The sequence below is a fragment of the Capra hircus genome, chromosome 15 (genome assembly GCF_001704415.2).
Source record: "Capra hircus breed San Clemente chromosome 15, ASM170441v1, whole genome shotgun sequence".
NCBI classification, from domain to species: Eukaryota; Metazoa; Chordata; class Mammalia; order Artiodactyla; family Bovidae; genus Capra; species Capra hircus.
Window position 1 is genome coordinate 65375149 of NC_030822.1, and position 15606 is coordinate 65390754.

Here is a 15606-nt window from a genome sequence, read left to right on the forward strand (position 1 = left end):
TCACCCCAACAGTGGACTAATTATCTAATGATATGGTAGGAGTCTGTATTTATAAATCCAGGGAACATGTTAACAGACACTTTTGTTATTGCTGTATTTTTTTGTAAGTAATTTGTTTCAGTCTCGTATCCGTGCAGTTGTGTTTGTCTCTTCTTTTCTTTTTCTCCTTTTCTACTTCTCAGGGTAAAACAATAATCCGAGTTCTTGTTCATGGAGCCAAAGAATGAACTTTACAAACATGCCAATAGTCACATAGGCAGAGTATTATTTTAAAGGAGAGAGAAATATAAAGTTCCCAGCATAGACACTGAGAAGGGGTGAAGTGCCCCTAAAGGGCGGCAATTATAGCAGTTTATATCTTTACCAGTATTGATCTGTTTGTTTTTGGTTGGCTCACATTCCCGATGTATATAATTTCTGATCAATTAGTTTGAAAGTCCCTATGTCCAGATTGTCATTTTTATGACTTTTTAAAAAATCCTTCTGTCCTTGAGTTTTCTTAGACATTGAATCACTATCCTGTGACTCTTTCTCATGACCCCGGGCCATCATTTAAGGACTGGATAAGGACTAGAAGTATGGGCTAAGAGTTAATGGTCCATCTAGTGTTTTCCTATCTGATAAGTTAGTCAATAGTTACTGATTGTTCTGTCTTGAGTCTGGATATGTTATGACCCTCCGTGCCAGGGAGACTTTCCTCTGAATGCCTGGAATCTGGAGCAACAAGTATAGCTTTAAGTCAGTGGAGCAAAATGTTTATATGGGAGAAGGAGTTGAAGTTAAAAAAATGAACTGAGGTCCTGGCCCTACAGTGACTGCCTAACAATTTCTGCCTCACAAATGTGGCAGACATGGCCATGATGAGGTATATGGAATCCTTTGTATGCTATTTAAAATAAAAAGCAAACTTACTTACAGCAAACTTACTTACAGGTTGTTACTGAACCAAATTTGTATCTGCTTGCCTGCAAAGGGTAAAGCCAATCTGCTGACACTGTATTGTGGTGAGGAAGAGTGCAGCATTTTTTCTAAAGGCATCAATACAAGGATGGGTGGCTTATGCTCTAAAACCCTGAAGTCTTCAAAGAGTATCAGAAAAGCTTTTTATTTTTATTTTTTCCATAGAAAACTCCTTTATAATTTTGCCAAAGTTGGTAGAGCACACTCCAGACAGCTTGCTGAGTGGAAGAAGGAGGCCTCCATCTTCTCTTTGATCTTCTCTCTCTCCCTCTCACTCGTTCTTGCTGACCTAGCAGTGTTAAAGCACGTCAGGATTCAAGAGGGGATTCAGGTGATCAGGATGGGGTTCATTGGAGCTCTCAGGCTAGCAATGTTATCGATGGTGGCGCTTCTACTGGTCCTTCAGTTCCTTTAGTCTTCTGATGGCGGACTTGACTGTGACAGCAGAGGTGGTGTTGTAGGTCCAGGCACCACCAGCTGCTGTTTTCATGCAGGAACCACAATGCCAAATGCCCACAGCTCTTCTCTTCATCTTGGTTTTGCCACAGAAGGAGCAGGTATACTTGGCGTGCTGGCTGATTTCAATTTTCTTCACCATTTTTCTGAGGGAGGCACCATAACGGGTCCCGTACTTGCCCACGATTCCGACCTTGGTGCGTTTCGCCATGTTAACGCAACCTAGATCCGAGCCCAAGAGCCAGAAAAGCTTTTTAAAAGGCAAGGTGAGGGAGGGGAGTGTCCCAGGGTATTTGATCAGCTCTTGCACAGTTCTCTGATTGATGATAATCAGTCTTTAGGAACCAGAAGTTTGGGAGCTACATGCTCATAGTCATCAAGTAGTTAATTTCTTCCTTTTGTGGTGGTTTTAGCATCTAAAAAACTCAGGAAATATGTGTCAGATACTACTACCTAGGTACTATTGAGAGAAGCTAAAACAGAGGCTACGGGAAGAGGTCTGTCCCAGGAAAGCCCAATAGGGTCCTGCCCAGTTGCAGTTTGAATCCTATGGAAAAGTTAGTGCAACTACAGAAGATTTATATTTGGCAGGCTGCTTTGTAGTCTGCTAAATTCTCAGGCATGAAATAGTTTTTCCAGCTAAATATATCCTCTCAGTTTTCTTCATTCTCTATGAGTCACACATCATTCTTTATGTCTTATTGTCTCTTGTTGATATATCCTTAAGAGTTTCAAAAGGTTAAAGGTCTCAGCCTATTTTTAACCGATAAGGATCAGGATAAAATTTGTCTTCTTTCTCAGAAGTGCTCCCAGTAGTGTTATATGTTTTCATTTTCCTGTTTAGCCAGTGTGGAGGAGATCAGTGTCATGTACTTTTCGGTTATGCATCTGTCAACTTAAAAAATATTCACAACCTATAAGTTGAGAGTTATGTTTTATTCTGTGGGAATCTTTAGGACTTCAAGTCTGGGAGACAGCATCTGAAGTAACCCTGAGAGAATTGGTCTGAGGAGGTGAAAGGAGGAGCGAAGTTTTGTAGCAAAAGACAGTAGTCTGAACATCAAAAGATTGTTAATAGAAAGAAAACCAGATATCCCAAGTTAAGGAATTTAATGCTTTTCTGTGTATGGGAAGATGCAAGTGTCTGGGCTCACTGAAATCATTCCTGTAATATGCATCTTGCTATCCTGGGGTCAGTGTCCTGAGTTTTTTCACATCCTGAACTTCCTTGGGGCTCATTGTAGGGAGTGGTTGCAGTCTGATGGCTGCTAGATCACAGGTTTCTTCTCCTTTTTGAGTGCCCCCAGAGCTTACTGGCCCACATTGTTATTATTCAGTTGCTAAGAGATGTCTGACTTTTTGTGACCCATGGACTGCAGCATGCCAGGTTTCTCTGTCCTCCAGTATTTCCCAGAGTTTGCTCAGATTCATGTCCATTGAGTTGGTGATGCTTTATAACCACCTCATCCTTTGTCATCCCCTTCTTTTGTCTTCAATCTTTACAGCATCAGGGTCTTTTCCAGTGAGTCACTGCAATTGCTGATGACTGTGACATCCTTGTTTACTGATTCAGCAGGAAATATTTCATTTCTCACATCTTATCTTTACTTCAGTAAATACTTGATAACTATGTCTGCAGTTTCCTTTCTGTTGTATTTGGTTGTGTTAAAGGTTTTATAAGAGCAGAATGTCTAGGGTTTTTTGTTTTTTTTTTTTTTCAACCAAGTATTATCCTTAATCTTGCCCCATTGTTGCAGGAGAAGTGGGTGTGAAAGAATAGTCATGTCCCAGGTCTTAGATGAGTTCCTGGGATGGCTGCCAAGTGAGGATTCTTGGCTTCATGTGGAAAAGAGTTCTAGAGTGAGCCATAGTAAAGTATAAGATCTTTTAGAGAGATATACATTCCATAGACAGAATGTGGTCAGTCTCAGAAGGCGAGAACCAGATTTCAGGCTGTGGGGTGTTTAGTTTATGGGCTGGGTACTTACATATGCTAAGAAGTAGGAGGACCATTGTAACTGTTTGAGAGAAGGGGCAGAAGTTTCTAGGAAGTGGGCCACAGCCCACTTTTTGTCCTTTTATGGTCAGCCTGGGACCTGTCATGGTGTCTGAGAATATGTCATTTAGCATGCTAATGCATCGCAATAAAAGTATAATAAGGCTCAAGTGCTTTTGGAATTCGAATCTTCAGCCATCTTGGGCCACATTGGTTATAACCAGTTTTGTTGTATCCTCAATGGCTGCGTCATTGTTACAGTGATTGTGTCCTGTTGGGTTTCTTTCTGTCTCATCATGAGCTTGCTGCGAACTTGATCTTTATTGACTCAGAAAATAAAATATGTAAAACCAAAAAGAATAATTGGAAAAACTTCCATTGGAGCAAAGCTGTTACAGGGCAGAATGATTCAGCAGTTGCTGGCAAGGATTGTTGATTGTGAATCCTTAATAAACATTTGAAAAAGTCTCTCTCTCTCTTTTTTTTTTTTTTTGGTCTTTAACAAGCAATGTTTTCAGAAAAATATTATAGATTTTATAATATTCCCTCCCAGTTGTTTGACCTGAGACCATGACAGGGAGGGAACACAGCCCCGTCCATCAACAAAATTGGCTTAAAGATTTACTGAGCATGGCCCTGCCCATGAGAACAAGACCCAGTTTCCCCCACAGTCAGTCTCTCTGATCAGGAAGCTTTGATAAGCCTCTTATCCTTATCCATCAGGTGGCTGACAGAATGAAAACCAGAATTACAGAAAACTAATCAAACTGATCACATGGACCACAGCCTTGTCTAACTCAGTGAGACTATGAGCAGTGCCGTGTAGGGCCATCCAAAACAGGCAGTTCATGGTAGATAGTTTTGACAAAACATGGTCCACTGGAGAAGGCAATGGCAAACCACTTCAGTATTCTTGCCTTGAGAACCCCATGAAAAGTATGAAAAGGCAAAAAGACAAGACACTGAAAGATTAGTTCCCCACGTTGGTAGGTGCCCAATATGTTACTGGAAAAGAGTGGAGAAATAACTCCAGAAAGAACAAAGAGATGGAGCCAAAGCAAAAACAACACCCAATTGTGGATGTGACTGGTGATGGAAATAAAGTTTGATGATGTAAAAAACAATATTGCATAGGAACCTGGAGTGTTAGGTCCATGAATCAAGGTAAATTACAAGAGGTCAGACAGGAGTTGGCAAGAGTGAATATTGACTTTAGGAATCAGTGAATTCAAATGGACTGGAATGGATGAATTTAACTCAGAAGAATCCCTTAGAAGAAATGGAATAGCCTCATAGTCAACAAATGAGTCTGAAATGCAGTACGTGGGTGCAATCTCAAAAACAACAGAATGATCTCTGTTCAGAAGAGAAGCAAAAGTCAAAGGAGAAAAGGAAAGATATACCCATCTGAATGCAGAGTTCTAAAGAATAGGAAGGAGAGACAAGAAATCCTTCCTCAGTGATCAGTGCAAAGAAATAGAGGAAAACAATAGAATGGGAAAGACTAGAGATCTCTTCAAGAAAATTAGAGATACCAAGGGAATGTTTCATGCAAAGATGGGTTCAATAAAGGACAGAAACGGTATGGACCTAACAGAAGCAGAAGATATTAAGAGAAGAGGTGGCAAGAATACACAGAAAACTATACAAAAAAGCTCTTCATGACCCAGATAACCAGGATGATATGATCACTCACCTAGAGCCAGACATCCTGAAATGTGAAGTCAAGTGGGCCTGAGGAAGCATCACTACAAACAAAGCTAGTGGAGGTGATGGAATCTCAGTTGAGCTACTTCATATCCTAAAAGATGATGCTGTGAAAGTGCTGCACTCAATATGTCAGTAAATTTGGAAAACTCAACAGTGGCCACAGGACTGGAAAAGGTCAGTTTTCATTCCAATCCCAAAGAAAGGCAATGCCAAAGAATGTTAAACTACTGTACAATTGGACTCATCTCACATGCTAGCAAAGTAATGCTCAAAATTCTCCCAGCCAGGCTTCAACAGTATATGAACTGTGAACTCCTGTATGTTCAGGCTGTATTTAAAAAAGGCAGAGGAACCAGAGATCAAATTGTGAACTTCTGTTGGATCATCACAAAAGCAAGAGAGTTCCAGAAAAAATCTACTGCTTCTTCATTGACTATGCCCAAGGCTTTGACTGTGTGGTTTACAACAAACTGTGGAAAATTCTTCAAGAGATAGGAATACCAGACCACCTTACTTGCCTCCTGAGAAATATGTATGCAGTTCAAGAAGCAACAATTAGAACTTGAAATGGAACAAGAGACTGGTTCCAAATTGGGAAAGGAGCATGTCAATGCTATATTTTGTCACCTTCCTTATTATTTAACTTCTATGCAGAGTACATCATGGGAAATGCCTGGCTGCATGTAGCAGAAGCTGGAATCAAGATTGCTGGGAGAAATATCAATAACCTCATACACAGATAACACCACCCTTATGGCAGAAAGAGAAGAAGAACTAAAGAGTCTCTTGATGAAAATGAAAGAGGAGAGTGAAAAACCAGACTTAAAGCTCAGCATTCAGAAAACTAAGATCATGGCATGCAGTCCCATCTCTTCATGGCAAATAGATGGGGAAACAATGGAAACAGTGACAGACTTAATTTTGGGGGCTCCCAAATCACTGCAGATGGTGACTGTAGCCATCAAATTAAAAGATACTTGTTCCTTGGAAGAAAAACTATGACCAACGTAGACAGCATATTAGAAAGCAGAGATTAGTTTGCCAAGAAAGGTCCATCTAGTCAAAGCTATGGTTTCTCCTGTTGTCATGTGTGGATGTGAAAGTTGGACTATCAAGAAAGCAGAGTGCATAAGAATTGATGCTTTTGAACTCTCGTGTTGGAGAAGACTCTTGAGAGTCCCTTGGACTGCAAGGAGATCAAACCAGTAAGTTCTAAGGCAAATCAGTCCTGAATATTCATTGGAAGGATGATGCTGAAGCTGAAACTCCAATACTTTGGCCACCTGGTGCAAAGAACTGACTCATTTGAAAAGACCCTGATGCTGAGAAAGATTGAGGGCAGGAGGAGAAGGGGTCAACAGAGGGTGAAATGGTTGGATGGCATCACTGACTCGATGGACATGAGCTTGAGCTAGCTCTGGGAGTTGGTGATGGACAGGGAGGCCTGGGGTTCTTCAGTCCTTGGGTTTGCAGAGTCAGACGTGACTGAGCGACTGGACTGAAGTGATAAAACTGTAGAGTCTGAGTGTAGTACTTGATGATATTTTCCCATCAAGCGTTTTCACCCAGATTGATTTCATTCCTTTGAGTCATAGCTGATCATCTCTAATGAAGGAATTAATGTTTGTGTGTGCTCAGTGCTCAGTTGTGTCTGACTCTTTGCGACCATTTGGACTGTAGCCCTCCAGGCTCCTCTCTAGGGGTTTTTTTCAGGCAAGAATACTGGAGTGGGTTTCCATTTCCTCCTCCAGGGATCCTCCCAACCCAGGAATTCGACCCAGGGATGGAACCCACATCTCCTGTGTCTCCTGCATTGCAGGTAGATTCTTTACCACTGAGCCAAATTAATAATAATCTATTATTGTTTCTTTTTTGTGGACCTTAGTGTTTATTCAGAAAATTAAAGCCTATATGTATGTTTGCTTAAAAATGGGCTACAGTGGTACTTTCTCCCCTTTTTTCAACATTTAAAAATGAAATTTTTTAGACAGAAAAGTTAATCATATTATACAGTAAACCTGTTTAAATTCACCACCTAGATACTACAGTTAACATTTTAATATATCTCCTTTATTAAATGTCTGTTCATCTATTGATCCTCAGTCTGTTGGCCCATCTTCTTTTAGTTACACCTTTCAGGGAAGTTGCAGGTTTCAGTACATTTCATGTCCAAAACATAATTTATCTACAGTGTTTTTAAAATAGAATGCTTTTGGAGTGTGGAGAATGCTTTATGGACTGTTTGGAATTATGTGTCATCATTTGGAACAGGTAATTGGAAAACTAAGTTCTATCATCATACTTTATTTTCCATACTTAGTTTGAAAGGGCATATGAGAAAGTGAAAAAGACAGGGTTTTTTAGACCAGTATTATTGTTGTTCAGTCGTTCACTCATTTACAACTCTTTGCAACACCATGGACTAACATACCAGAGTTCCCTGTCCTTCACTATCTCCTGGAGTTTGCTCAGACTCATGTCCCTTGAGTCAGTGATGCCATCCAACTGTCTCATCCTCTGTCACCCCCTTCTCTTCCTGCCCTCAATCTTTCCCAGTGTCAATGTCTTTTCCAGTGAATTGGCTCTTTTCATCAAGTGGTCAAAGTGTTGGAGCTTCAGCTTCAGCATCAGTCCTTCCAGTAAATACTCAGGACTGATTTCCTTTAGGGTTGAGTGGTTTGATCTCTTTATTGTCCAAGGGACTCTCAGGAGTCTTCTCAGCACCACAGATTCAAAAGCATTGATTCTTTGGCACTCAGCCTTCCTTATGGTCCAACTCTCACATCCATACATGACTACTGGAAAAACCATAGCTTTGACTATATGGACATTTGTTGGCAAAGTGATGACTCTGCTTTTTAATATGCTGTCTAGGTTGGTCATAGCTTTTCTTTCAAGGAGGCAAGTGTCTTTTAATTTCATGATAGTGATCACTGTCTTCAGTGATTTTGGAGCCCAAGAAAATAAATTCTGTCACTGTTTTCATTTTTTCCCTATCTGCTTGCCATAAAGTGATGGGACCAGATGCCATGATCTTCGTTTTCCGTTTTTCTTTTAGATCTTAGATTTTTGAATGTTGAATTTTAAGCCAGCTTTCTCACTCTCCTCTTTCACACTTCATCAAGAGGCTCATTAATTTTTCTTCACTTTCTGTTATTAGGGTGGTGTCATCAGCATATCTGAAGTTATTGATATTCCTCCCAGAAATCTTGATTCCAGCTTATGCTTCATCCAGCCCAGCATTTTGCATGATGTGCTCTGCATAGAAGTTAAATAAGCTGGTGACAGTATACAGCCTTGACATACTCCTTTCCCAATTTGGAACCAGTTTGTTTTTCCATGTCCGGTTGGTTCTAACGGTTGCTTCTTGACCCACACACAGGTTTCACAGGAGGCCGGTAGGATGGTCTGGTTTTCCCATCTCTTTAAGAATTTTCCACATGTTGTTGTGGAAAGTCAAAGGCTTTAGCATAGTCAGTGAAGCAGAAGTAGATGTTTTTTCTGAAATTCCCTTGCTTTTTCTATGATCCAGTGGTTGTTGGCAATTTGATCTCTGGTTCCTCTGCCTTTTCTAAATCCAGCTTGTACATCTGGAAGTTCTTGGTTCACATACTGTTGAAGCCTAGCTTGAAGGGTTTTGAGCATGATCTTGCTAGTATGTGAAGTGAGTGCAACTGTGCAGAAGGGCAAGCCCTTCTTTGGGATTAGAATGAAAACTGACCTTTTCCAGTCCTGTGGCCACTGCTGAGTTTTCCAAATTTGTTGGTATATGGAGTGTAGCACTTTAACAGTATCATCTTTTAGGATTTGAAATAGCTCAAATGGAATTCCATCACCTCCCCTAGCTTTGTTTGTAGTAATGCTTCCTAAGGACTGCTTGCCTTCATGCTCCAGGATGTCTGGCTGTTGGTGATTGATCACACCATCGTGGTTATCTGGGTCATTAAGACTTTGTTGTACAGTTCTTCTGTGTTTTCTTGCTACCTCATCTCAATATCTTCTGCTTCTATTAGATCCATACCATTTTTGTCCTTTATTGTGCCCATCTTAGCATGAAATGTTACCTTTGTATCTCTAATTTTCTTGAAAAGATCTCTAGTTTTTCCCATTCCATTGTTTTCCCCTGTTTCTTTGCACTAATCACTTAAAAAGGCTTTCTTATCTCTGTGTGCTATTCTTTGAAACACTTCATTCAGATGGGTGTATCTTTCCTTTTCTCTTTTGTCTTTCATTTCTCTACTTTTCTCAGCTATTTGTGAGGCCTCCTCAGACAACCATTTTTGCTTTTTGCATTTCTTTTTCTTGGGGTTGGTTTTGATCACCACCTGCTGTACAGTATTACGAACCTCCGTCCATAGTTTTTCAGGCACTCTGTTTACCAGGTCTAATCCCTTGAATCTATTTGTCACTTCTACTGTATAGTCATAAGGTATTTGACTTAGGTCATACCTGAATGGCCTGGTGGTTTTTCCTGTTTTCTTCAATTTAAGTCTGAATTTTGCAATAAGGATCAATATAATTCTATATAATTTATGAAGAATTTTCATGTATATCATCTGTTACCCAATATCATTATTATTATTAATAGGTATTAGTTACTGAATGCTTGTTTTGGTGCCTGGTGCTGTCCTAAATTTACCTTTGATGAAGGTATTATGCTAAATAATGTTCATCCCACTGATACTTAGTTGGCATATTTATTTTTCACATGGATTGATTTGTTCGCTTAAATTTTTTTTAGCCCTTTGATGTGCCTTTTTAAAATTCACATTTGGAGATTTCCCTTGTGGTCCCATGGCCAAGATGGTGCTCCAAATTCAAGAGGCCCAGGTTCAATCGCTGATCAGAAAACTAGATCCCATGTGCTGCAACCAAGACCCAGTGCAGCCAAATAAATAAATGAATAAATAAGAAAATATTTAAGTCTAAAATGTGTCACTTTAAAGGAAAAATGAATTATATGAAAACCTGCATCTAATAGTTAATTCTCCTTAAATTGTTAATATTCTAAAATGGGCTTCCCACATGGCACTAGTGATAAAGAACCCACCTGCCTGTGCAGGAGATATAAGAGATGCAGGTTCAGTTCCTAAGTCAGGAAGATCCTCTGGAGGAAGGCATGGCAACCCACTGCAGTATTCTTGCCTGGAGAATCCCATGGACAAAGGAACCTGGCAGGCTACAGTCCAGAGAGTCACAAAAAGTTGGACATGACTGAAGTGACTTTGCATGCCTGCACATGAATAATAATATCTACTGTTTTTGTGTTTACAATGTACCAGATATTATGACAATCCTATAAGAGTTGAGGAAACTGGACACAGAGGTGTTAAATGAGTTGTCCTGAATCATATGGCCAGTAAGTGAAAAAGCCAAGATATGAATGTTTCAGATTCTAAGTCCTTGAATTGGACTACTAATGTTTTTCATAGTATGAATGCTTCTCTGACCACCTGCATCACAATTTCCTTAGGTAATTGTTAGAAATGCAGATTCCTGAGCCTTACTGTAGACCTACTTTTAGTCATTCAGTTGATTCTTATGTGCACTGAAGTTTGAGAGCCACTGTGCTATGCGCTCCTCTAAGCATTACCATGTTTTAATCTCTATTAGCTTAAAAAGATAGAATCAATGAATTACTCTTAATTTTTGGAGTGTATGACTTTTTGGGTTGATTGATCTTCATGCTTTTGTCTGTATTTCAAGATTGTCATGGATTTTAAGCACCCAGATGGTATGACAGTGCCAGTTATGCTGCCTTGTCGGAGTTTGCTGGTGATGACAGGAGAATCTAGATACCTTTGGACCCATGGGTATGTACTGAGATGACCCAGATGACAGGATACCTTTTGCCTTGTGAGAGTCTCATTCTTTTCTGAGCCGCCAGAACCATGCCTCAGGCTTGCATATTGAAGCTTGCACATGTCCTGGCTTCCCCAGGGACATCTATGGCTTTTTAAAAAACTCTTTATTTTGAAAAAATTTCAGATTTAAAGAAAAATTGTAAGCATAATATGGTGAATTCCCTTCACCTTTCACATAGGTTTACCAATTGTGAATATTTTGCTGTTTTCATTGCTGCCAAAATCTTGTCTCTGTGTCCACTGATGCTGCACAGAATACAAAGAAAGAGTTTGGAAGAAATAGAATTTGGCTTTAATCCTCTGCTTGATGTAGTGGTGCACACCTGTAGTCCCAGCTTTGGGACTCTGCGGCAGGAGGATTGCTTGAGTCTCGGGAGTTCTAGGCTGTAGTACGCTATGCTGATCAGGTGTCTGCACTAAGTTTGGCATAATTTTTTCTCTAATGTGTTATTGTTATTATTATTTTTGCTCAATTGTTGAGAGGAAGTTGCAGCTATGATGACCTTTTATCTTTACATGGTTCATTGCATATTTTTAAAGAGCAGGAACATTGTATTAGGGGTTGGCAAACTGTGGCTCATGAGCCAACTTCAGCCCTTATTTTTACACAGCTCTTGATCTAAAAGTGGTTTTACATTTTTAAAGTGTTGTAAAGAACAAAAACAAAAAAGAATATGTAATAGAGACTATAGATCGCCTTCTATGCCTGAAATACATACTATCTGGTCTTGTCACAGAAAAACTTTTCCAGCCCCTTGTTCTACGAAACTGCAGTGTGTGCCTCAAATTCAGGAAGTCCAACATTAATCAAATGCTCTTATCATGCTCATGCAGTCCATCTTGAAAATCTGCTAGTTGCACTTTATACTACTGTCAAAGAAAACCAGACTTTGACAGTAGTTAAAGCAACAAAAACAGATTTTACTCAGGAACTATTGGAATAAAGGAAGAGAGTATAGCGGTGGACTCAATTTCAAATGTAATAAGGAAAAATGGAGATTTATAGGTAGAGAGCCCGGGCTTGAGGGTGGGACAGTGTGCGTGGGTAGAATATTACTAACATCAGTAGGAAGGGAGAATTCTGGCTACAATAGGATTCTTCCTGAAGGCACGCCACAGTGGTCAAACATCACCTGGGGGAAAGATAGGTGTAAGGAATTTGGTCAGTTACCAAGGATGATCATATAATGGAGGATAGTGGATTGTGGCTAAACTGTGACTTAACAGGATTCTTGCTAAAATAGGGCACTAGACATGCCCAGAAGAAGGCAATGACACCCCACTCCAGTACTCTTGCCTGGAAGATCCCATGGATGGAGGAGCCTGGTGGGCTGCAGTCCATGCGGTCGCTAAGAGTCGGACACGACTGAAGCGACTTAGCAGCAGCAGCAGCAGCAGCAGACATGCCTAAGGACAGGTCCTATTTGGGCTCAGAGTCAGTTTAGTTCAGTAGCTCAGTCATGTCCAGCACTTCGCGACCCCATGGACTGCAGCATGCTAGGCTTCCCTGTCCATCACCAACTCCCAGAGCTTGCTCAAACTCATGTGCATCAAGTCAGTGCATCTGGTCCTCTGTCGTCCCTTTCTCCTCCTGCCTTCAATCTTTCCCAGCATCAGCATCTTTTCCAATGAGTCAGTGCTTCACATAAGGTGCCAAAGTATTGTAGTTTCAGCTTCAGCATCAGTCCTTCCAATGAATATTCAGGACTGATTTCCTTTAGGATTGACTGGTTTGATCTCGTTGCAGTCCAAGGGACTCTCAAGAGTCTTCTCCAACACTACAGTTCGAAAGCATCATTTCTTTGGCATTCAGCCTTCTTTATGGTCCAACTCTCACACCCATACGTGACTATTGGAAAAACTATAGCTTTGACTATATGGACCTTTGTTGGTGAAGTAATGTCTCTGCTTTTTAATATGCTGTCTAGGCTTGTCATAACTTTTCTTTCAAGGATTAAGTATCTTTAAATTTAATGGCTGCAGTCACCATCTGCAGTAATTCTGGAGCCTAAGAAAATAAAGTCTGTCACTGTTTGCATTGTTTCCCCATCTATTTGCTATGAAGTGATGGGATCAGATGCCATGATCCTAGTTTTTTTGAATGTTGAATTTTAAGCCAGGTTTTTCATTCTCCTCTTTCAACTTCATCAAAAGGCTCTTTAGTTCTTCTCTTTCTGCCATAAGGGTGGTGTCATCTGCATATCAGAGGTTATTGATGTTTTCCTGGAAAACTTGATTCCAGCTTGTGCTTCATTCTTCCAGCCCAGCATTTTGCATGATGTACTCTGCATATAAGTTAAATAAGCAAGGTGATAATATACAACCTTGACGTATTCCTTTCCCAATTTTGAACCAGTCGGTTTTTCCATATCTGGTTCTAAGTGTTGCTTCTTGACCTGCGTACAGATTTCTCTGGTGGCAGGTAAGGTGGTCTGGTGGTCTGGGCTCAGAGTAACCTGCCGAAAGTTTGGTTGAGGAGAGTCTCTCAATACCTCATGGTAAGTTTTCCATCTGATCTAGGATTTGATCCATGATCCTGCATTATATTTAGTTGTCAATTCTCTTTAGCCTTCTTTAATTTGAAGCAGTTTTTCAACTTTTCTTTGTCTTGTTGACATTTACACTTTTAAGAATGCCAGTTGTTTTACATAATGACCCTGAGTTTTTTTTTTATTGAATCTAATGTAAATGAAATGAGTTATTAACTCTTGGCAGGAATAAATCCTCAGCCTTTTGAGGTGGAAGCATCATTTTGCTAAAATTTACATATATTGTCACTTAAAATACTGCTGAATTCTGAACTTATTAGTGCTGCCCTGGTTGGAGACTTTTTTTGACTCATTTTTTAAAAATTCAGAGAAATGAGCATTTAAATGAATTTGTAACCTGTCCTAAATGAACCATAAAAACAGATAGCCTGATTTTGTGTACTAAAGATTAAATTTGCCTGATTTTTTTTTTCACAGCCATTTAAAATATTTTTCACTTTCAGCAATTGAAAATGGTGATTTGATCCAACAGTTTAAAGTGTTCCTGTAATTTTGAAAATACGAAAGGCAAAGGAGAAAAGGAAATAAATACTCATCTGAATGCAGAGTTCCAGAGAATAGCAAGGAGAGGTAAAGAAGCCTTCCTCAGCAATCAATGCAAAGAAATAGAAGAAAACAATGGGAAAGACTAGAGATCTTTTTAGGAATATTAGAGATACAAAGTTAATATTTCATGCAAAGATGGGCACAATAAAGGACAGAAACAGTATGGACCTAGCAGAAGCAGAAGATATTAAGCAAAGGTGGTTAGAATACACAGAAGTATACAAAAAAGATCTTAATGATCCAGATAACCAGGGTGGTGTGATCACTCACCTAGAGCCAGGCATCTTGGAGTATGAAATCAAGCGGGCCTTAGGATAGCATCACTACAAACAAAGCTAGTGGAGGTGATGGAATTTTAGCTAAGCTATTTCAAATCCTGAAAGATGATGCTGTTAAAGTGCTGCACTCCATATGCCAGCAAATTTGGAAAACTCAGCAGTGACCATAGGACTGTAAATGGTCAGTTTTCATTCCAATCCCAAAGAAGAGCAATGCCAAGAATGTTTAACCTACTGCACAGTTGCACTCACTTCACATGCTAACAAGGTCATGCTCAAAATCCTTCAAGCTAGGCTTCAACAGTATGTGAACCAAGACCTTCCAGATGTTCAAGCTGGATTTAGAAAAGGCAGAGGAACCAGAGATCAAATTACCAGATCCTTTGGATCATAGAGCAAGAGAGTTCTAGAAAAACACCTACTTCTGCTTTATTGGCTATGCTAAAACCTTTGACTGTGTGGATCACAACCACCTGTGGAAACTGTTAAAGAGATGGGAATACCAGACCACATTACCTGCCTCCTGAGAAATATCTATGCAGGTCAAGAAGGATATGGAACAATAGACTGGTTCCAGATTGGGAAAGGAGTATGTCAAGACTGTACATTGTTACCCTGCTTATTTAACTTATATGCAGAGTACCCATGCATAATGCCTGGCTGGATGAAGCACAAGGTGGAATCAGGGTTTCTGGGAAAAATATCAATAATCTCAGAAATACAGATGATACCAGCCTTATTGCAGAAAGTGACGAAGAACTAAAGAGCCTCTTGATGAAGTGTGAAAGAGGAGAGTGAAAAAGTTGGCTTAAAACTCAACATTCAAAAAACGAAGATCATGGCATCCAGTCCCATCACTTCATGGCAAATAGCTGGGTAAACAATGGAAACAGTGACAGACTCTATCTTCTTGGGCTCCAAATCACTACAGATGGTGACTGCAGCCATTAAATTAAGAGACACTTGTTCCTTGGAAGAAAAGCTATGACAAACCTAGACAGCATGTTAAAAAGCAGAGACATTACTTCACTGACAAAGGTCTGTCTAGTCAAAGCTATAGTTTTTCCAGTAGTCATGTATAGATATGAGAGTTGGACCATAAAGAAAGCTGAATGTCAAAGAATTGATCCTTTTGAACTGTGGCATTAGAGAAGACCCTTGAGAGTCCCTTGGACAGCAAAGAGATCAAACCAATCACTCCTAAAGGATATCAGGCCTGAATATTCATTGGAAGGACTGATGCTGAA

General features: G+C 39.9%; 2 protein-coding genes across 3 annotated transcripts in view; one reads left to right on the plus strand and one right to left on the minus strand.

The window, feature by feature from the left end:
• The window catches only part of ALKBH8 (alkB homolog 8, tRNA methyltransferase), a 126806-nt gene that overhangs the window by 50449 nt on the left and 60751 nt on the right, over nt 1-15606 (plus strand). For both annotated transcript variants that reach the window (XM_018059848.1, XM_013969562.2), the window contains one exon: nt 10829-10935. In XM_018059848.1, the coding sequence (XP_017915337.1) occupies nt 10829-10935 (107 nt within the window). The remainder of the gene's footprint in view (nt 1-10828; nt 10936-15606) is intronic.
• LOC102188153 (putative 60S ribosomal protein L37a) lies at nt 1120-1655 on the minus strand. Its single transcript, XM_005689410.3, has one exon. The coding sequence runs from the start codon at nt 1625-1627 to the stop codon at nt 1352-1354; it is 276 nt and encodes a 91-aa protein (XP_005689467.2). The 5' UTR covers nt 1628-1655; the 3' UTR covers nt 1120-1351.

Bases quoted from the DNA above. Each gene is read 5' to 3' on its own strand.
- LOC102188153 (XM_005689410.3), bottom strand. From the start codon at position 1,627: ATGGCGAAACGCACCAAGGTCGGAATCGTGGGCAAGTACGGGACCCGT.